The 22,751-nt window shown below is 38.4% G+C and overlaps 1 protein-coding gene across 2 annotated transcripts in view; it reads left to right on the top strand.

Annotated features, from left to right (window-relative positions):
• neurl1aa (neuralized E3 ubiquitin protein ligase 1Aa) overlaps positions 1–22,751 on the top strand; it is a 95,824-nt gene that overhangs the window by 24,424 nt on the left and 48,649 nt on the right. The window contains exon 1 of one of the 2 annotated variants that reach the window (XM_055010197.1): positions 13,261–13,468. The exons of the other annotated variant lie outside the window; for it this stretch is intronic. Within the exon in view, the coding sequence (XP_054866172.1) occupies positions 13,435–13,468 (34 nt within the window). The 5' untranslated portion in view covers positions 13,261–13,434. Of the gene's footprint in view, positions 1–13,260; positions 13,469–22,751 lie in introns of those variants that run through there. 2 annotated transcript variants of the gene reach the window in all.

The raw sequence follows: 22,751 nt of genomic DNA, 5'->3' as shown, positions 1-22,751 counted from the left end.
CACCAACATTCACACGCATTCATACTCCAGTGTGAATAGCAGCACTGCAAGCCAGGTGGGTAAAGTGTCTTGCCCAATGACACAACAGCACATGACTAGGACAGAGCGGGAATCGAACAGCCGATCATTGGACGACCCGCTCTACCACCTGAGCACAGCCGCCCCAAAGACCTTTGAAACAACACTTGTCAAAGCCAGCCAAAAATTCTCTGACTCGGCCACTCCAGAACATTCACCTTGTTGTCTTTAACCCTTTGATGCACAACATGGGTCAAGAGATACATGTTTTCCATTGAATATGGGTCACTTTTGACCAATATTGTGCATCAAACAGTTAAACCATTTCTGAGTAGCTTTAGCTGTTTGCTTCAGCTCATTGTCTAGGTAGAAAACAATTCTCCCAAGTGACAATCCTCTTGCAGACTGCATCAGTTCATCCTGCAGGATTTCCTCACGCTTTGCCATTTTCATTTTTGGCCTCTACCTTCGCAAGCCTTCCAGGACCTGCTGCCGAGAAGCATCCACACATCATGATGCTGCCACTGCCGTGCTTCACGGTGGGAATGTGTGTTTGAGGTGATGTACAGTGTTTGGTGTACACCAAACATAGCATCTTGTCTGATGGTCATAAAGCTCTATTTTGGTCTCGTCGGAATAAAGACCCTCCTGGAAGGACACTTCAGTCTCCTACATGACTTCTGGTGAAGTCTAGTTGAGATTTATTATGAGTTTTTCTCAGCAGTGGTCTTCTCTTTGTCACTCAGTCTCCCATACTTCTTGACTTGTGAAGAACATGCAACAGTTGTATGCATAGTCTCTCTCATCTCAACTGCTGAAGGTTGTAACTCCTTCAGAGAAGTCATAAGTGTCTTGGTGGCCTCTCTCTTACTCGTCTCTTTCTTGCACTGTCACTCATTTTTGAAGACGACCTGCTCTATGCAGATTTAAACATATGCAATACTGCTTCCATTTCTAGAGATATTCAGCGACTTGAAAATTGTCTTGTGTCATCCCCTGACTTGTATTTTTCAACAATCTTTTCACAGTTTCTTGAGATGTTCTTTTTTTCATGGTATAGTTATATCCTGATTCACTACTGACTGGACCTTCCAGATAGATGTATCTTTGTAATATAATCACTGAGACACATTCACTGCGATCTTGATTTTAATAAGTGTGACTTCTAGCACCAGCTGGTCGTGCCTGTGTTGAATTAGATGAGTCACTTTCAAAGCGGTAAATGCTTAGGTAACCACTTATTTAAAGTTTTAGAGTTTAATTAACTGACATTACTGTCAGAAATTGTAGAAATCCTTGTAGATGTCTTTTTTTTTTTGTAAATGACTGTCAAAGAAGCCAAATTAAATTGATCACGAATCCATGTTGAAACCAACAAGGGGAGTGAATACTTTTTATAGGCGCTGTATAAATCCTCCACAGGCCATATTTTAAAACAGGCACACTGAAATACATCAAACTCCCTGCTTCTCGTGACTTCTTGATTCTTCTGTATCCCGAAGCTCCCAGATCTCATTTGAATCCTGTGACTCCTCTTTCCCTCCAGTTCTTTAGAGAAAAGCACAAGACATCTTCTTGTGTTTTTCTGTCTTTTGAAAGAAAGTGATTTTCAGGTCTGAGCTGTGGGAACAAGAGGAAAACATGCCCTAAAAAAAGAGTACCTCAATCTGCTTATCTCGTTTGGTCCCAAATGAGAGGAGGAACAGATTAGCCCCAGGTGATATCTCAGCGGCCTCTCTTGTGTCTAATTAAAAGGCTATCGTTTTAGTGAGTACATATAAAGCAGTGATCGAGGTGATTTTCATTCGGAGCTGCGCCAGCTCCATGGGATGGTCACAACACTTTCAAGAACTCCATTTTCTTTTGATCTCATTTCAGTTCAGCTGAGCTCCTCGAAGATCTAAACGCAGCATTAAAACCTGGAGAGAGGCGATGAACACAGGTTGTAAATGTGATAAATGAGAGGAATGATAAAGCTGGAGCCACATAAATGGATAAAAGAAAGCTCTGGTAATCTGTCTCGGTGTCTGGAAGTATCCTTTTGCCAAACATGACATGAGCCAGTGTGTCAAGATGGATATACTGTGCTGATTCACAGAAGGTTCGGTTTGGAAACCACTAAACCAGCAGGGCCACTGATTGATGGCGCCGAAAATCCATGCAAACGCATTCATATGTTTCCTCATGCAGCAGCTGTCCTGTATTAATCTAATGTAATGAACAATAAACACCCCCATCATGATGGGAATTGCAGTTTAAAAGTCTTCGTGATCTGTTCTCGGCTGAATTACAACCACATGTACTCCTGCCTGTAGGAGAGCACAGAGCTACAGGAAACAATGAGTTTCCTCAAAAAATCTCAGCTTTTTTTCGTTTTTGAACACGTTTTCAGCTACAGAGGTGGCATGAATTGTTTTGCCAGACTAAAATGTCCCAACAAGTATTGCCATTAGTTTAGCTCAGCATAGCAAACAGACTGGAAACAGGTCTGTTAAGCAGTAAGAAAATCCACTTACCAGCACCTCATCTAATTACCATTGTCATATCTCGTTTGTTTAATCCGTACAATGCAAGAGTCTGGCACGTAAAGCCCACAGTAAAACCACAATGTGTCGCTTTTACTCACTGGCTTTTGTTTGGATTAGACAGGATACAACATGTTAACCAGATTCCACGTCCCAAGATTGAGATTAAGAAGCGGATTTTCAAAAACTTCTTGCAACCAACTGACTCCAAATCAGAAGCAATCATGACTCCCCTTTGGCCTCAGCTCTAAATCAGGTCATTCCTGTCTCCTGCAGATATATTAAAGGACGTCCATATTTTTATCTCGACTGTTGTTGTGCACTTCAATCCAATACCAGCAAGTGAAGCATTCAAAGACTTCAGCTGATAGAAAACACTGCTGACAAGTGGTAGAAGAAGTGACATTACGTTAATCCTTTCATCTCGTCACTGGCTAATTGTGGCAGTAATTTTACTGCTTGTTTTTAAAACTTTGAATGTTTGGTTCCTGTCACTACCTGTGACCTGCTAACTCTTAGAGCCTGATTGTGGCTTGAGAACCTCTGGTTGGTTCCCTTGACTGTAGAACTTCCTGCTGGGAGATCTCAAACAGACAAACTCTTTATCAACTCACTTTTATCTTTTAACTTTCTCAGATCAGTTTTTGGTGAGTCTAAGTGAATATACTGTAACTGTCAGCGGTATAGTTTTTTCCTGGAACTTTATAACAGGTAAACAGCTTTTGCATTTACTACATTACATTACTGGCCCAATAGCTCACTAAATTGTTAGCCTTGGTGGCTTCTAGATGCCAAACGTCATGTCCATTTTGCTGCAGCCTAGTAGTGATGTTCTTGCAACTTATAGCCAATGTTATCACTTGAATGGAAATAATTTTGTGTACACAACTTCCCATGTGGCGATCACAAGCTCACGTGTTCCAGTTTAGGACAACATATTAAGACAAAGCCATGATAAGAGCAGGTTGAATTCTCTAAATGCAGAAGAACTATGCTGCATTGCTTTACTTTTTATGTCCTTAAGCAACATACACTGGTTAATCCTTTTCTTAGACTTTCCTTGCACCAGCAATAAAATGATGCACCATCTGTGCAAAACCCACATCAACAACAGCCTAGTTAACTTTTATTTGTGAATTTGAAGCCATCGCATGATTATGTAGCCTAGTCTTAAGGCTTTGGATCATTATGTAAGAGAATTTCCATCTGTGGTCTTTGAGGTCAACCTTGGAGGTCAAGGAAAAGTGTTTGGAATAAAGACATAAAACATATTTTTTCTTTTATTATTTGACTGCAACCTTGGTGGTTTCCACTATAGAGAAAATATAGTACTGTATGTATGTCATGCAGCATACTCTGTATTAAGTTACCAGCGTCATTGATAATTCAAATACTTTGATAGCCGCAGCAATGCCCCACTGAAAGCCATCACTCCTCACCAGCACATTTTGCAGCAGCGTATAAGACGGAGCATTTTCAGATCCTCGGCACCACAGACAATAAGGCGTTTCTTTGCAACAACGCAGCCCAAGGCCGAGCAGCTCTGAGAGATATTAAAGCAGAGTGACAGATCTAATTATCACCTCCCCACTTCTTCTGCTCCAACTCTGATGAAAAGTACTACATTACACCAGACATCCTATGCCCTCAAACTAACTTTCACCTTTGCTAATAACTAAGAGTGTAGTTATCTGGAATACCTGCTGAGGGCATGTCTCAGAATAGACAGAAGGAGATTTGCAATAAGGCAGGATTTATGAAAGTAGGAGACCGTCATTATTCCAGTGCTCACTGCAGCGAATGTGCAAGTGCCCCCTACCCACTATCTCTCACCTTTACCCCCTTTTCTTTATTCTCATTTTCACTTACATAATGATCCAAAGTCACTTCTCACAAAAAATTTACAGTTCCCTGATGTTTCCTGTCCTCTGTCTTCATCTCATTCTGTTCCTGGACTCCTCATGTTCCTACTCTACTACATTTGCCTGATAGATAGATGTATGTGGCAAAGAATTTTAATAAATGCAAATTAGGCTTGTTTCCATTAACCGCAACACTGCAAAATCAGAAGGTGGGGCTATAGGCTATGTTAGCTGTAATAAACAGAGTAGAGGAAACTGGAAAGAAAACCTGTTGTTGCTAATCACTAAAATGCCCCTAAGAAGAGAAAGAAAAGAGCAAAACTTTAGCATCTACAAGAAAAAAACGAAGTGTTCATTTGTCAGAACTTATTTGAAAAACTGCATATAGAAACAAAACAAAACTAAATTTAACGCGCACACACACACACACACACACACACACACACACACACACACACACACACACACACACACACACACACACACACAAGCGCAAAAAATTTTATGCAAAATTGTGGACGTTTTATTGATATTTAGAGTTTTATACTGCTAATGTATTTTGATGGAAAAAACAAGCAAACTTCTAAATAAGTAACTCTGATACAAAGAGATGAACTTTTTATGGTTTAATCAGTAGCCTGAGATGGATTTTAAATATTGAGCTTTAACCTCCTAAGACCTGATGGACACATATGTGGACATCATTTTATTTTTTCAAAAAGAGCGCATTGTTAATAATAATAATAATAATAATAATAATAATAATAGTACTAATAAAAACAATGATCATTTTAATAAAAAAAGAATAATAATAATATACATAAAATATAAATAGAATATAAATATAATAACCAGATATTAGATGTTATTCAATTATTATATTTATTGGTTACTCCTCATCCCAAATAACTGGAAGAAATCTAAAATGCAAGCCCAACCAAAGCTCGTGTCTTAGGAGGTTACAGATGGTAACAGGCTGATTTTGTTGCTGGTGGACAGAGCTTAGCTAGCTCTGACTCTCTTTCTAGCCTTCATGCTGAGCAAACTACTTTTCTTTTTGCACATTCTTAAATGAGACATAATAAGATATGTGGATTAAAGTGGCTGTGATTTATCTTTGGCACATTTTTTGATGAAATTTGGTGATTGTAAGCTTAAAATTGGTTAATTTTCCAAACAGAGCTACACATCACACATGATTTTTTAAGGACCATTTGAAACTTGAAGTTCTTCCTGTTTTTGTTGATGATAAACTGTGTAATTTTGGCAAGTGTACATATATATATATATATATATATATATATATATATATATATATATACCTGGGTTTTGGGTGTAAAGCGGGATTTAAGGGTTAAAAGCAAATGATGCTCTCACTAAATTTGATTCATTTCTTTTGTTTCTCCACGGTATATTCAATGACGCAGTCATTACAAAATTCCCCAAATTTCTCTCCTATAATGATCCAAATTGACTTCAGTAAAAAATGTTCCCTTCCACGTCTTTCATCTCGTCCTGTTTCTGGATCTGTCTGAGGTTCTACTCATATTGAACCTTGCCATGAGGCTCCAGAGAATAAACTAAATGGGAGTTTTTGTTTTCACACACGTGCCGGGAAGCACTCTCAGACAATACCGACTGCAGGAGACCCACTCCGCTGACCTCCCCACCACTCGGCATCTGCTGCCAGATTTCCTTTCACTCCCGTACAAATCAGGGAGAAAGGCCCCACTCTGCTGCTGGGTCGGTTTAGTCGTCTTTGTCTTCTGTGAAGCTCATGTTCACCAACACTGTGCTTCAATGAACTAATGGGCTGTGAGTGTGTGCGTTCGTGTGTGTGTTCCTACATATGCATCGCTGTAAGACTCGCTGTAATTCCTCTCGAGCACTGGTTGTCGTGGAAACCTCAGTGAGGTCTGGTCTCCAGCTGCTGTCAGAAAGTGAAGCATGCTGGGACATGTGGTGATGGGGGGGGGGGGTAATCATCAGCCACCATGTCGGATCTCCAGCCACATTATGGCTGATGGCTGCCAGTTCTGAAACCATGAATACTAATTTCTCTGCAGAGAGAAAACGTGTCAACGATGTGAAAGCCAAAATAATCCTAAATTTATGTGTATTTCATCTTTAGCCATGATTTCGCTGTGTTTAAAGGGAAGATGGATATCTGTGGGTGTGAGAAAACCACACACCAGCGATTAGAAACAGTAATTTTCACAGTTTGTTTTTAAAAATCCGATTATGAAAAAGCAAGAAAGTATGCACACGGACATGTACTCACTGCCAACATTTTAGCCACTGAATATACATTCATACAAAGTGCAGCAAACAGAGAAACACATGAATGAAATTGAATAACTTTTCGCTTTTTGAAAGAATTTCAAGTTTCCAACAGTCCTTGAAATAATCACGTGTGATATGTGGCCCTGTTGGGAAAATTAACCAAATACTAACTTACAATTGTGATATTTCATCAATAATCTGTCTTTTTTTTTCAAAAATTGCCAAAAATAAACCATTTGCTCCAACCAGATTCTGTGAAAAACAAAAAATTCTTAACTTCTCTGTGTAATATTGAAGCTATTTGTGACTCAGCTACAACTAACGGTGACATGACAAAAATTCTGCAACTTTTCATCTGAACTGCAAGCAGAAATAAAAATGCAAACGGGAAATGTCTACTGTATGCAGAATCATATTTTTTTCCTCAGCGTTAGTAACACTTGTGGGCACTTGGGAAAATGTTGTACAAGAGCCAAAAACAGAGGGTTAAAACAGTCCCACTTCTTCACACAGTTTTCAAGGTACCTGACCAAGCAGGTTGTTCAGCCTCTTGTGGAACTTGCCACAGTTTTTCTGAGGATTAAGAGGATTCATATATTTGCTATATTGGTCTGCTTGTTTATTTTTTATTCTTTGCATTGTACATATTTAGATTCTTTGATATATTTGGTTTTGCCCGCTTGGTTTAGTCCCACATTGTATTTTAATGTCAGCTTTGTCCACCACATAAATAAATAAAGGTATTATTATTACTATTATTATTCAGTGAGGGTCAGAGCATCTGTTGCATGACTCAAAGTGTTTTCAAAAACCAGATCCTGTGGACACTAAGCACAACAGAGACGGAGGAAATGGCAATAAAATTTCACGAGTCCTCCAACTATAATAACAAAACAAGCTGAACATGAGAGCTTTCTGATCTGATCAACACTAAAACAGCTTAACTTCCTAAAATACAACAAACAACAGAGCGAGTTCTGACTAGCAGCCTCTAAACCGTTAGGGTTTGGTTCAGTAAAATTGACTAAAACTAGCAGATAAAGTTTAGGAGAGATGGTGAATATGGTTAGAAGAGGTTCAGAGGTAGAGGAAGGGTCATTGTTGACTGTAGTAAACTGGAAATTTTGTGTACACTGGACCATTTACTGTGAACTGTTAAGGTTTTGCAGTATCACAATATCACAGCACAGAATTCATACTATATTAACAGAAAGAAACCACACAAACCTACAGAAAATGAGGCAAAACAACAAAACTGAGAGACAAAACACCAATAAGCAAGGCACAAAACCAAGACAGTCTAACACAAACAAGACACAAAATGATATGAACTGCCAAAACTGAGACAAAATGACTAAAAACAAGACACAAAGCAGCACAAATGAGACACAAAACAAAAAACAACACACAAAGCTGCACAAATGAGACACAAAACCAAAAAAACAAGACATCATGAAACAAACACGACCCAAAGCGACAACGAATGAGACACATTATTGCAAAAATTAGACAAAATGACAAAACTGAGACAAATGAGACACAACAAAAATTAAGACACAAAACTACAAACAAATGACAAAATAATGTAACTGGGACACAAAACAACAAAAACAAGACACAAAATGACAAAAAAAAACTATGCACCAAACAAGCCAGTACAACAAAAATGAGAGACCAGCACAAACAAGACACAAAATGAACCAAACGAGGCATAAATGAGATAAAATGACAAAACTGAGACACAAAACGACAAAACTGAGACACAAAAAGACAAAAACAAGGCACAAAACAAGACAATATGCCAAAAAAGAGAGAGAACAACACAAACAAGACACAAATTGAGATGAACTGCAACAAATAAGACAAAATTACAACAAAACAAGTGAAAACAACACAAGTGATTCTCCTCTGATGCCAACTCAACCACATTATCTCACTAACTTATGTAATGCAGCTTCATGCAGAGACTCTTAGATGCAGCTCGGTGACATGGCAGACAGCTGCAGGCCAGAGGAGGCTTTTCTTGTTCAGAGGTTAAGAACCTGCGCTAATAAAACAGGAACCCAGAGCTACTGTACAAAGGAAGGATGTTCCAGCGATGCATTCAGCAGCAGGAAGTGCACTTTTCTTCAGGCCTTTTCCTCTGCTGTGGATCTGTGACATTACTGATCTTTCTTCCTGAAACCCGCCTGGCCAGTTTCCAGTCGCCGCTGACAAAAAGCCGTAATACCTCCAAGCGATGAAGTCATCCTCCAGGGAGACGTTTAAGACTCGTCTGCTTTACTTTTATTGCTCAATTTGGTTGGATTTTAGTGAGTCAACGGCAAGACATCATCTCCAACTTCTCTAAATGAAATGCAGCAGGTTTCTGTCCCACTAATCTGAATTATAAGTGCTGACAAATGCAATCAAGAAGAGCGTTCAGTGCAGGGAAGTGTTTTGAAAGTCCTTTGGCTTCCTTAAAATTCAGATTTTTACGATTGTCTGCAGAGGTGATACATCAAACCAAATGAGGTCTTTGGTTCCAATGTGCTCGCCATGTGTGCGTCCTCAGTGTCTCATTTAGCCGACTAAACCTTGAGGTTGCGGTTCTGATTTCATTTGGATCAACATCCCAGGCGAGCTGCAGTATTTGTTATGGTTACATGGTGGTAATCATTAAAGACGATGGAGATGTGTAAATATTATTACCTGCAGGATTTTGTGGCTAATCATTTTAGCATAAACAGCGATGTACAGCGTTCTGCAGACAGTGGGTTTTACACTCATTGAGCCTCACTGCCCAAAAGGACACTGTTTCTAAATTACTCGAAACTGCATTTTAACAACTTTAGTTTCTCTCTTTTTCTTGATAAAATTCACAAACAATATTTCATTTTCTGACAGCAGTGATGTGTCTTTTATGAACAAACAGGACATTTTAAGGAGCTGAACATGATACAAAATGTGACTTTTAATGTGTACATTCGTGTTTGTGACTTTTAATGTGTATACTAATGCGTTGACTCGAGTACAGTACTTCTGTACACCTTTGAGGTATCTGTAACCAACTTCTTACTCTACAACATTTTCCTGATAGCTGTAGTTACTTTTGAGATTAAGTTTCTCACAGGCAAAAGATAAGATTTGTGCCATTTAACTGCTAATATTTGTACCTAAATGTATTACTACTTCAGCGTGGGACGTGTTTTCATGGGGAAAGACAGCTTAGAAATATGTAACTTATGCAAACCTATGTGTTTTTCATTGTTTACTCTATGAGTTTAACTTCAAATAATGAGCTTTAGACATGATAAAAGGCTGATTTTGTTACTGGCGGGCAAAGCTTGGCTATTTTCCTGTCTTTCTGGCCTTTGTGCTAAGTTAAGCTAAGCTAAGCTAAGCTAACTGGCTGAAGCCATATATTTAACCTCCTAAGAATAAAGCTATTATTTGAAATTTTCATCCAAAAAGAAAAATAGTGGGCCCAAACAATTATGGACTCAACAGACACTTTGACCAAATCAAAACTAAATTAAGGAGTGAATAAAAGGCTTACAACGAGTCACTGACACACGGCGTGTCGTCAAATAAATGTCAAGAAAATATGAAGTGAACTTTCGAAATGTGGCAAAGAATTTTTTGAAATTTGTTTCCATTAACCGCTAGGCTGCAAGTTATCGTCAGAAGTTGGCGCTATAGTTACGTTACAGTGGTCACAGTCTGAGCTTATTTAAAGTGTTAACGGTAAAAGAAAATAAAAAACACCTCAAGTGAGTGCACGTGAAAATATGTGACAGAAATTACACATAACTAATAAAGTTGCGGAAAATTCACAAACACGTTGGCTGTTAAAGAAACGAGCAAAGAAAACCAAAAAAACCAAACAGGTCAGTTTTCTCATATATTGCCATTTTCATTAAATTTTCTTAATGAAATACTCCAAAATGCACATAAAAGTATGTCATAAAAACGTGGCTACAACATCAGTTACTGAATCTGTCCTAAACTTTCTCAGCAGAAACTTTATACACAGAAAAAAAACAATAAACAATGCTGGCAACCTTCTAAAAATGGCGGCAGGTTGTGTTTTAATAACCGGTTCTTCTGTATTCTGATTTTGCATTCCACCTCATAAACTTAGTTCCATAATTTCATACGTCTCGTTTAACTCGTCCTCTGCTATCTCAGTGCTTGCAGCTCGGTGTGTGAGGGCTGTGAGGTCACGGTGGATACGTGACGACAGCTCTAGAGTCACTGCTGGAGGCCCGAAGCTCAGCGCGAAACACGGAGGTGAAACTCTGAGTGCTGAGAGTCAAGAATGTGAACACTGGCTCCCTGAGGATCTGGGTCCAGACTTAGCCTCAGACTGTATCTGTTTTTATTTTTACACAGTAGTGCAGGAAGATATACTGTGTTTATTTCACCTATTAATTTGATAACTAAACCTGTGCCATTAAAAAGGTCAATAGAGATTGCAGCTCAGATGGGAGACACCGCAGGCGGCTAATAAGTATCAGCATGAAACTTCCGCAGTTATTTACTGACACTAACAGTCGTGTTTTGTAAATGTATGTTTAAATATGCTAAATATTTAGAAGTGCCCAAATTTGCATCCATTTCCAGAAGATAAATGTTCTTATTAATGTTCTATAAATCAGGCCATGATTGGCATAACAACAATCCCCTCTGAAACAACACTCAGAATATACTTACTAAGTTGGGAAGTGCAGATTTCTTGTTCAGTGACAGAGAAAAAACTCAATCTGAAACAAGAAAAGTACTCAGAGCGCAGTGCTCCGCCAAGGCTGCTCAAATGTTGTATCATTTCCAATGGATAAGTCCCGATAAGTAAACAGCGGTGGATTTGTAGTAGAATCACAATCATGCGATCATCAGCAGGCAGCTGATGTAGTTCACTTGTCATAGTTACAGTGATGCTATCTCGCAACGATACAGAAATCTTTAAAAAGTCAGTGGATCCAGACTATAAGCTGCATCACTGCCAAAATCTAATCACTTGGTCCTTGTGTCATTTCTGACATTCCCTGGAAATTTCATCCAAATCCGTTTGTCCGTTTTTGAATAATGTTGCTAACAGACAGACTAACAGACGGACAAACGTACGCCGATCATCACATAACTCTGCCGCGTTCCTTGGCAGAGTGAAAACAGCTGTTGAAGATATATAGATTTTTATATTCCCTACATTCTTATAGTAGATGTTAACCAGTAGATAACACCATGCCACTCCCCCAGTTGATTAGTTATATTAAGCGAACTGTTTTTTTTTTTTTTTTTAAGTTTTCTGAAACGTTATGTATATGGTTTTTTTTAATGGTTTTTAATATATAATGTATCTGGATTTTTTTTTAAAACCAGAAACCTCTGTAAAATAACTGCTTAACTTTTTTTTAACCATTATTAATTTTTCAGCTGATTTGAGTATAGAACTTTATTTAAATTAGTTAAAATATAATTATTTTACATATATTTGCTATTAGTAAAATTAATTGTACATAAAAAGGTTTGAAAAATGGTAAATCATTTTAGTTGTTATTTTTCAGATTTTCTCTTCAACAGAAAATATCTAGCAAAGTCACAAAAAAGTATTAATTTATACATTGGCTGCTTAAAATCAAAAAACAAGAGAAAACTGTATATAGTCCACAACAAAAATCTCTATTTTTACAAATAGTATTTTTTCTGTTGCAATGTGTGACCAAAAAATGACAGTTTTAGTGTATGTAAATCAGCTACAAATGTAACTATTTTACAGATATATAATTTGAAAGAACAACTATGAAAATCAAGGATTAAAAAATAAAAATAATTTTAACAGTTACTTTACAGCTGTTCTTTGTTTTGCCCAATTACAGAAGTAAAAAATGTTTTAAAAAGGAATAAAATGTAGGATTAAAAAATGTTAATTTACATATTGACTGTAAAAAAAAGAAAATAATGTCCACATCAAAAAAATCTGTATTGTTTACGGTGATTTGTTATTTTACCATGTGTAAAATAAGTAAAAGTATAACTATATATATATATATATATATATATATATATGTGTGTGTGTGTGTGTGTGTGTGTGTGTGTATAGAAATATCATATCACATTTTATATACTTATATACTTAAAATATCAACAAAAATGTATAGAAATATGGTAGAATTTGAAAGAAAAATTATTTCCATGTGAGGGTAAAAAAAAAAAAAAGGTCACGTGAAAAATCTGTAGTTCCACAAATAATAGAGTTTTTGTTGAAATGCGCGGACAGAAAATGAATTTCACCCAAAAAATATTATTTTATATTCAGTTTTTTAACATTACAGCATTATTTTTAAATTTTTTTTTTTTTTTTTTGTCTTTACACTACAAGAAGACACGTTGTGGGAGCAAACATACTTGAAAACAGACCAGAGCACGTTTCTTCCTGGGTAGTGTGTCGCCTTAATATTTCATCCCCTTCCGTCGCTTGTGGCCCATAAATAGCGGCTGTGTGCGGCAGTGACAGCGTTAACAGTCTCCACCTTCTATGTAAATGCCACGGTGAGCGAGTGAACGGACGCTCGGTGAATGAGGGGGCGGGGTGGTGGCGGCGGCGGAGATGTGCGTCTGTGCGCTCACAGGGAGGAGGAGGTGTGTGTTTCCAGCGTCTCTGCATCTATTCGGTGGACGCTACCTTCGGATGCAGCCATGTCACGATCACCGGGAGCATCACAGTAACCCACGGACACGGTAACGGACGGCGAAGGAGCGTAGCGATGGGCGGACAGATAACGAGAAATGCCTTTTACGGTAAGGAGCGTTTCTGTCTTTTTGTTTGGGTTTTTTGAGGGGGGCGGCTGCGCGTTATTGTTCATTCACAGCCGCCTGGTGCGTGCGCCCCGTGCAGGCGGTGTATCCAGGTACCGAGCCCGTTCTCCGGTCACTCTTACGTCACTCCGGTGATTAGAATAAAGGTCCGCTGCGTCTCCCGGTGACCGGTCACACCTCCTCCGGTCCGGACTGGAGTTTTACGTCGCTCAGGATGGGAAGTTGTGGGGTTTCCCTGCGCGCCGCTGTGGTTTTCCCTCATTATAAAACTCACAGCTGCTCCAGCGGATCCATGCGTATTGATTATTGATTGTGTTGTCCTGTTTGCTGACTGGGAGCTCGGAGCTTCACCCACTTCCAGGATGGTTTTGCAGCTACATGAGGCTGCCTGGATGGAAACCGCAGCTGATTCTGAGCAGGCGGCCACAGCTGAGCAGCACCCAGAGGCCTTTCAGGCAGCTAATAAACAGCACAAGTGGCTTCTGTGGAGGTTCAGGGGCACAAACGTGTTCCAGCTTCAGGCTCATATCAATACTGGTTTCGATTATTAACAATGAGCAAGGAAGAACAGCATCTCCCTGGATGCTCTTAAACCGAAACATAATAAGAAAGTAGCACAGCGTGGCTCTGAGTTCATTCCAAGGCTCCACAGAATGATTATTAGCATGTTAGTTACATTTATATGTAGCCATAGATTTACAGCAGGGTGACAAATTAAAGGAAAAATCTTTGTTATGCTGTTTGGGGCAATAGTTTGGGTCCATGTGACCCCTCCAGAAGTAAACATTGCAAATCAGTACAAGGTTTGTGAGTGATCACCTTTATTGTAGATCTGGGAAATATTGTCAGTCAATATTGATAATTATTGATTATTTTTAAAGACCCATTCTGAATAAAGACCTGCAGGTCTATTTTGAATTTTACCACTTTAGTCTGTTTATAACATCTTAAGGTTAACATCACGAAAAACACAAAATAAGTAAGTTTACACACACAAATAAGGATAAAGGAATGAGCTCACCCTCATGCATAGTAAATAAAGGTCAAGGTTCAAAGTGGCTGGCCTCGGGATACAAATATTGGATCATTATCTTGACCCAGATATAGCAACCTTAACAATCCATTATGAAATAATTAATAGTACAATATGAGTATAGTGGGGATGTTGTTGTCATATCCAAGAGACATACCACTGGGATAAGAAATGCTGTCCGAGTCAGTTCGTCTGAAATACATAAATTCAGACCAAGAGCACATTAACTGTCACAAAAAATCTTTGTCATGGTGCCCACTGCTAGCTAAACTCCCACAGTGCTCTCTGCTTGCCAACATAAACCGCCCATAGTCCAAGAGACGCCTCCTCTGGTTGCTACAGTATTAAACAGTAAGAGGCTCCACCAGTTACTCCAGCTAATGTATAACACATATTCACTCTATCCCTCATCATTTGATATATTTTTAATCATTTAAACAATTAACATCAATTCATCAATTATCTATTAAACATTTACATCCTAGGCTGACCTAAACCGGGTATTACCGGATCGGGACCCCGTCAGATGCAGGGTTGTGAGTTCCTGAGAGTAACTGCTGGGATTTAATGGCAGTTTACATCTGATACATTTGTGTAAAACTGCCAGACATACTGCGACTCACTGCGAATGCCAGAGCTTGTATCGTTGGTACCGCTATTGTTTTATCATCCAGGTCTAATTTATCCTGTGATGGAACATTTCTGTCCTGGTGGGAGTGGCTGAAAATGATGTCAGTCATGTGCTATGGCCTTCAGTGTCACCAGATCTCATCCCAACTAAACAATTTTGGAAAAATGTGTGCAACAGCGTTCTCCACCATCATCGTCAAAACACCAAATGAGGGATTATCTTTTAGAAAAACAGTTTCCATAGCGACTATGGAGTTCACCAACTTGGAGAATCAATGCCAAGGTGCAGTGAAGCTGTTCTGATGGTGGTTCAAGAACTTTATGTCACTTTTTTATTTCATTTGTCACCTGTGGGTTTGTACGTGAAGCTGTGGGAGTTAATCCGTGTCCGTGCTCCTGCAGCCTCTCCTGCTTTTGACCACCTGATCGTTCTAATTAAAGCCCCAAGATTAATCCAATTACTTAAAGAGGGACAGACTAAGACAGAAGGAAGAGCTCCTTTTCTCTAGGATCAAGGTCAAACACCTCACAAAGTTAGTTTTTGCTCAGTATGTGTTCCATATACAGTCTTAGCAGATGCAACTGTTGTCTCACAAGTATTAGCATTAATCCATCAAAGTGCAGCTGTACAATTATCGCATACCAGAAACAGACAGTGATTATCATAGAATTTAGTATTTTTACTAACTCAATTTCGCACAAACACAGCTATTCTGCATAATTGCCATTGTTTGACATCATTTTTTTTGGTAAAAATTTTTAGATTTTACTACAAACACTATCTTCTAAAATTTGCATTTAAAAAGACATGTTGCATTTGTGGAATTAAAGGCCTCATTTGCTATATTAATTGTTTGATTTGAGAAGAGTTAATTGTATTTGTGAGGCTTTGTCCTGTTAAACGATGTACGACTTAATTCCGAAATATTCCAGCAACGTTCAAAATACAGCAGCAGGATTTTCACTAGATCAATATGTGGGTTGGTGAGTGTTTAGGGCTTAACTAGCTTTAGCACAGAGTAGCGTTGGCAAACACTGTTGTGTTGTAGACCTGTGATTTTCTGCAGTTTTCTCGGACGTGCACTAGGTAGATTGTGACATGGTTGTGTTTAAGAGGCTGTTTCCCTTCACTGACGCTGTTTTTTCCATGCTGTATTTGCATGTACAGTAGCTTCGTCCTGTTCTGTATTGTGTTTCTGCCTGTACCATCTCAGCCTCATGGGCAGCTCCTGATTGTTTATTACTATTAATCACGTTCGCTGTTCTTTTCCCACACAGTTAAGCTACATCAGTTAAAACAGCTAGCTGTTAGGACGGAGGCAGCTGCCAGCTACATCAGTATTTAGGTGAACACAGGCAAAGACGGTGAGAAGATGCTAACTGACAGCGACTGGTTGTTTGTAAGTTTGATGCAACACAGGCAGCTTCAGAGCATTATCTGACTATAGTGTGAAAGAATTATTGTATTGAATATATAATCTACATGAATGCCGATTATTTGATTTGTTCGATTAATCCAGAATGATGTCAACAAACTGACCATAGAACAGGGCTGCAACCAACAATTATTTTCATTGTGGATTAATCTGCTGATTACTTTTGATCAGTTGTTTGAGGAGGAAAGAAACCAGAAAATATTCACATTTAAGAAGCTGCAATCACAGACTTTTCTCAAATTACTCAAATTGATTTATTGATCGTAAAAATAGTTGGAGATTGTTTACCTATTGGCAACTAATTCATTATTCATTGCAGCTCTAGCTTAAAATCATAATCCATAGCGCTGTCTGTGCGATGACCACTGCTGACTTACATTTGGAGAGGTTTTGTCAGTGAATCTCAATGGGAGTAGGAGAGGGCTGAACAAAGTTTAACATTAAAGCCCAACTGTTGCCATGGCGATGCACATCCATTGATAGAAAGCAACCGATTTCTTCAACTGCAGAAGCTAAATTTAAAGAACCAGACAATTGTATCTGAACCTTTCCACTGATGCTTTCTCCAGATCCTGCAGCTTTTTAGGGGAAAAAGTGGCAAGTAAATCTCACTAAACTGAAATCCATTAAGCGGAAAACTGTTGCTGTTTCTTTACGTGTTCTTTCTGCTCACATGCAGGCTTGAAAAGACTTGCAGGCAGATGGATTATGCTTTCTAAAATTGCACCTCTGCAGGCTGGCTGTTGTTCTCCGGCGTGAAGCAGCAGAGCACATCCAAACACTATTTTGCGGAGTCGGTTGCATAATTGAGTCTGCCGAGTGTGTGGGAGCTCCACTTGTGTGCTCCCGATTGACTGAAAGTGGGCCAGTGTCTGAGGCAGATTCGAGGCAACGTCTGGCTTCGTTCGAACTGAACTGGATTCAAATGCAAAGTTAATATTGGAACCGGAGAGAGATGCCACATAGCAAACTAAAGATTCGTGTCTCAGTAACATCACAAGATACGCCTCAGCTTACTGACAGCAGAATAAAGGCTTAAAATACTTTCTTTTACTTCTGAGTGTCTATTGTCTGTGTGTGCCTGGGGCCTCGACAGACAGCTTTTATCAATCAATTAATCCATCAGACTTTATTTATACAGCACTTTTCATAAAAATGAAATGTAACATAAAGTGCTTTACCGATAAAAGGAATATAAAACACTAATAAAACAATATAAAACAACCCCCCGCCACCAAAATTATGTTATAAATGCAGGACTCTAAAGCAGTGGGATTGAGGAACTGAGGAAATGCTAACCTAAATGCAATGAGGATACACTAGATGAGATAAAATGAAAAATAAAATTTAAGTAAAGAAACAAATAAATAAATATTATTAATATAGTTCAAATAAAACAATAAACTAAATGAAAATTTAAATTCATATAAAAAGAATAAGAAAATAATCGTAAAAAATTAAGCAATAAATGATACACTGAATATACTAAAACATGTATGAGAGAATAAATAGAGAAATCAAATAAAATGTGTTCTAAGAACAATAACAAATATGGATGGATGGATAGATAGATGATAGACGGATGAAGGGCAAAATAAAGATGAAAATTCATAAAAACAGAATAGAAAAATCATTTACCACATTCTCCACTGTGGGATTAATAAAGACTAATCTTATCTTAGGTCTTGAGTTTGCCTTTAAAAAAATCCGGCCTGTTCTGTTGCTATGGAGTGACAGAAACACGTCTCAGGGTCAGGTGTTGTTGGGATGCAATTGCTGCTTCTTCTAACTTCGGGGGCAACAGTCTGTCACCTCCATCCACAAACCGGCTACAGAAACCTCACATAAACACGCGTGTGCAACCAAAGCGTGCAAAATTCTGCCCCTAATCCTCATCCTCAGGACGGGTCACCTTCAAGGCAGCACCCACATAATGACTTCCAGTCGGTGCTGAATAGCATCTTGCCTGCTTTCAGTCAATACTCGCTGCATATCATTACGCCTCCCCACCAGCCTGCTCTGTTTGGCTGCCAGAGAAGCACCGGCGAGCTGCACTGTGCTGCACCGTACCTTGTGATTTTATTATTTATTGATTGCTGTTGTGTAATCCTGCTCATGGAGGGAAGGCGGTAAGAGACCATAGAGGGTGACGTCAGCCGTCATCATGTGTCTCACCTTTCGCTGCCAGATCATCTCGGCGTGAATTATTGATAGTGAGGCGCCTCTACAGTGGGGCAGGGCACCGGACTGTTTTTATTTTGGTAGCAAACATGCAGCGATATACTGTGGAGGTCAGACAGTAGAGCTTTCAGTAATCGATTACTTATTTTTAATCACCACACAAACACTCACTTGCCCCCGGGTTATATAATGATAAAGTTAGTCCTGTTTGTTATTCAAAGCAGGAAGAATATAGTCAACAATCCGGAGTAACTGCGCTACAGTCAGATAATTATAAAGTTAGCTTGGTAGTGGCTGCTGTTATTTATCTCAGTGGATGAGGGAACAAGGTTTGAGTGCAGCTCAATACTTTTGCATGTTTTTATTTAATTAATAGTCATCCATATTTCCTTCTTGGTAAAAATTTGAATGTGAAAAATCTGCAGAACCTGGTGAGTTTTACTTAATAATTCTAATTCATTTAAGCAAGTACTGCAGTATTTCTTTTAACCCTTGTGTCGTCCTGCGGGTCAAAATTGACCCGTTTTAAAGTTTGAAAATGTGGAGAAAAAAAATTTTTGCAGTGAAACTTCTGATGTCCACATTTTCAACATTTTTGGGAAATCTTTGAACATTTTTTTGGTGGAAAAAAGAAAAGTTAAAAATGTTTCTTAAGAACATTCACACAAAAAAATCAACCAAAATCCAGCAAATTTCGCTGAATTTTGGTAGATTTTTTTTGTGAATGTTCTTAAAGAAAATATTAGAAGTTTTACTGATATATAAGTAATCACTAGATATTTTTAGGATTTTTTTGGAATATTTTTACTCATTTTTGAAAATATTTACAAGAATTTTCTTGCCAAATTTGGGGGATTTTTTTTAAAATAAAACTTTTAAGGGAAACTTTTAAGGAATTATTGGAATTTTCTTCCTGAAGGTTTTGCAAATTTTCAGAAATTTGGGGAATTTTTTCGCTGAATTTTTGGATTTTTTTCAGACAAGGAAACAATATTTTTTGGTGCCCGTAAATGAGGACAACAGGAGGGTTAAAATTAGAAACAGCAGCAGAGTAATGACTCATGTTATGGTGTTACATACTGTTGAAACCAAGAGAGTCATCATTAGAGGCTACAGTAGCCAGTGTCCATTTGTGATCAGCTTTGATCGTTTATGTTGGTGATAATACCTCACAAATATTTGGTACTGGTTTGAATTTAAATTTTCTGCGGTCAACCAAGGAAAATCTTCATTGACGGAATTGTACACCTGCTTTTAAAATAACTGATTGGTCAAGGAAAAAAAATAAATCTGCATGTTATCTGTAGGTGAACGAAAATGAATAAATGAACTCTAGTATTTGCGGCACATTAAATCATTTGGATCTAGCTACTTGTTTGGACAAGTTCTGTCATGAAACCAATACTAAACTTAACATATTGAAATATGCCAATTCTGAAATGTTTACACTGAAAGCTGCAAGCATTAGTGATGTTAGCTTGCAGCATTTACATGATCTGCCATTTTAGTTTCTGAGCTCTGATATACAAACGGCTGTTTGCAAAGTTTACACTCAACTTTTTGTTTACCCGTTTGAGCAAAATGCTGTCACACCAATTAATTCCATATTTTCCGTAATATATTTTTATGTAAATTTTCAAGCATCTAAAATAACACCCAAAAAGTTTTGATGCTGACTGTTTTGAAAAAGAATAAATGTGCTTCACGGGAGATGGAAAGAAATACACAAAAGTTGCATTTCTTGGATTATTTGTTTTTCCTACCAAGTTCTGATGTTGCGACCCATTTCTTTCAGTATTTTCTTCTCCAGAAAGCATTAAACATGGGCGACACCAGCTGACGGGAAATAATGATCACAACTTTCCCAATTAAAAACAAGTCTCGAAGACTTCCTTCCATTTTTCACTCATAGATGGACACAAGTTTTGTTTGTTTCCTCTTCAACTGGCTTTGCTTCTGACTTCTTCTACTCTGTTTATTACAGTCATGTTCTTCTGATGACACCATGCAGCCTAGTTTATTTGCTTCAAAGCAGTTTCTCTTTTTGACTTTTAAAAGTTCATTTTAAATTTGTTTGACAATGGTACTGAAACACGTCTCCTTACATAGTTTGGAGCTGACTCAAAGTAAACATTCAGGAAATGCAGGAGAAGTTAGACCTAGCAGTCAGTTCAAAGTTGTAAAAACGTGGGATTGTTGCTGCTGCTGTCAAAATTATTCATTCCGGAAGGCTCTTGTTATGGGACTTTTGTCCTTATGAAAGTAGCACTAGAGATTGTCTGACCAATGAGAATTTGCTTGGATAAGAGCACATTGATCAACCAGTTGACACTGGAAATGGCAGCTGTAATAAAAATAGGGACCGGAGACTGGATGGAGATTACTGCAACGGCTCTAGTTGCTGTAGCAGATTTACAGAAACAACAATCCATTAATCTGAGTGAAAAAGTAAAATGAAAACAACACAACAAACTATTACAGTGCATCAGTGGAAAAAGCAGCCATCAAACATCCTATCTGAGCCAATCTGGAGCGAATAGTTTCCAATGACAGGATCATCTGAATCAGCTCTAACATTATGGAAACCCCCCAGCCCATGCAGCATTACTCATCTATCACTACACCAACACATCCATCACGATGTTGCCTAGCAGCACGAGGCCCTCCGGTTGCCACCAACACAATGACTGATGAGTCTGCAGCGAGCTCCTGCTACCTGTCCTCAGGTAGAGCAGCAGCTACAGTTACTATCATCTCATATTGGGTTTCACACATTCTGCCTGGATCCACGTAGCATCTGTCACACATGTGAGGACCGTCAGAGAGGAAATGCAATACCCTGTGAACAACGCTGTAAAAGTTGCAGCGCGCGAGCCGTGAGCGAACGCCATAGCAGCGTCCTCGTCTGAGCTACGTTTTTAAGCCTAAACGATAATGCGTGTGATTAATCGACGCTATTATCCCGTGATTCATTTCACAGTTGGTGTTACATCAGGCTGAAACGCCATTTTGTCATGAGTCAGTGGGATTGAATACATCATCCAGACGCTGCTATGTAAACATCATTAAGAAGTTGTTTGTCATTGCCCTGCAGACTTGTTGGTGGAGTTGTAAATGACACTGTCAGCAGAGCTACACACAGAAAAATAAAGAACAACTGCAGGAAGAGTTTGCACTGTTTTGAAAAAAGACGCAGTGCATGCTTTTATCTTTTCTGAGATGGGAATGTTTGCAGTTATTCCAAAATTTGCATTACCCCTCTAAACTCAAAGCTGTTTCTGGACATTTATTTCTTTCTGTCACATTTTAGCTCACTGTGGGCTCATTTTTCACTACAATATAAAGTCCTTTCAAGTGTCCACAGGTGTTACCACATCTAGACAAAAATAGAGGTTAAATATATTATCGGTAATACATTTTTACAATCCTTACAAACTCAGCGTTTTTCTCTCTACTCTGAATTTCAACTGTAGAAAGATGTTTCACCGTGATGAATGTATCTTCCAACAACCTGCTCCTCAGTGTACCGTTTTTGAGCCATGCTGCCTTTATTTTATTGATCCACTATGTTTATTTTCCTCTCTGTGCCTGTTGCATCTCTTAGCTGCTCCGCATCAACACAGCCTGCAGCCTAACCAAAAAGTCTTTTGGCATGTGAATATTGGTTACAGTTGAGTCAGTCATGGCTTTGCAGTTGCAATGGGGAATGCAGAATTCTATAATTAAGTTTTTGGCAATTTTTGAATGAGGCATGTAAAATAATGTGATTTCAATTAAATATCACCATTTTAAACTTTTTTTTTCTTTTTGCTGTTTGGCCTTACAGACCCATATATCACATGATACATTCACGGACCTTTGGAAAGTTGAAAATCTATCAGTTGTCTCTGTTTTAAAAGTTTCTGGGTCCAATAAATGGTGCATTTTGGCTATTTTAATAGAATATTTGTGGTTGCATCCATTTTTTAAACTATATTTTCAGTGT

Source organism: Amphiprion ocellaris, chromosome 4, assembly GCF_022539595.1.
Source record: "Amphiprion ocellaris isolate individual 3 ecotype Okinawa chromosome 4, ASM2253959v1, whole genome shotgun sequence".
NCBI classification, from domain to species: domain Eukaryota; kingdom Metazoa; phylum Chordata; class Actinopteri; family Pomacentridae; genus Amphiprion; species Amphiprion ocellaris.
Note: the sequence above shows the minus strand (reverse complement) of the source record. Positions and strands in the feature narration are given on the sequence as shown.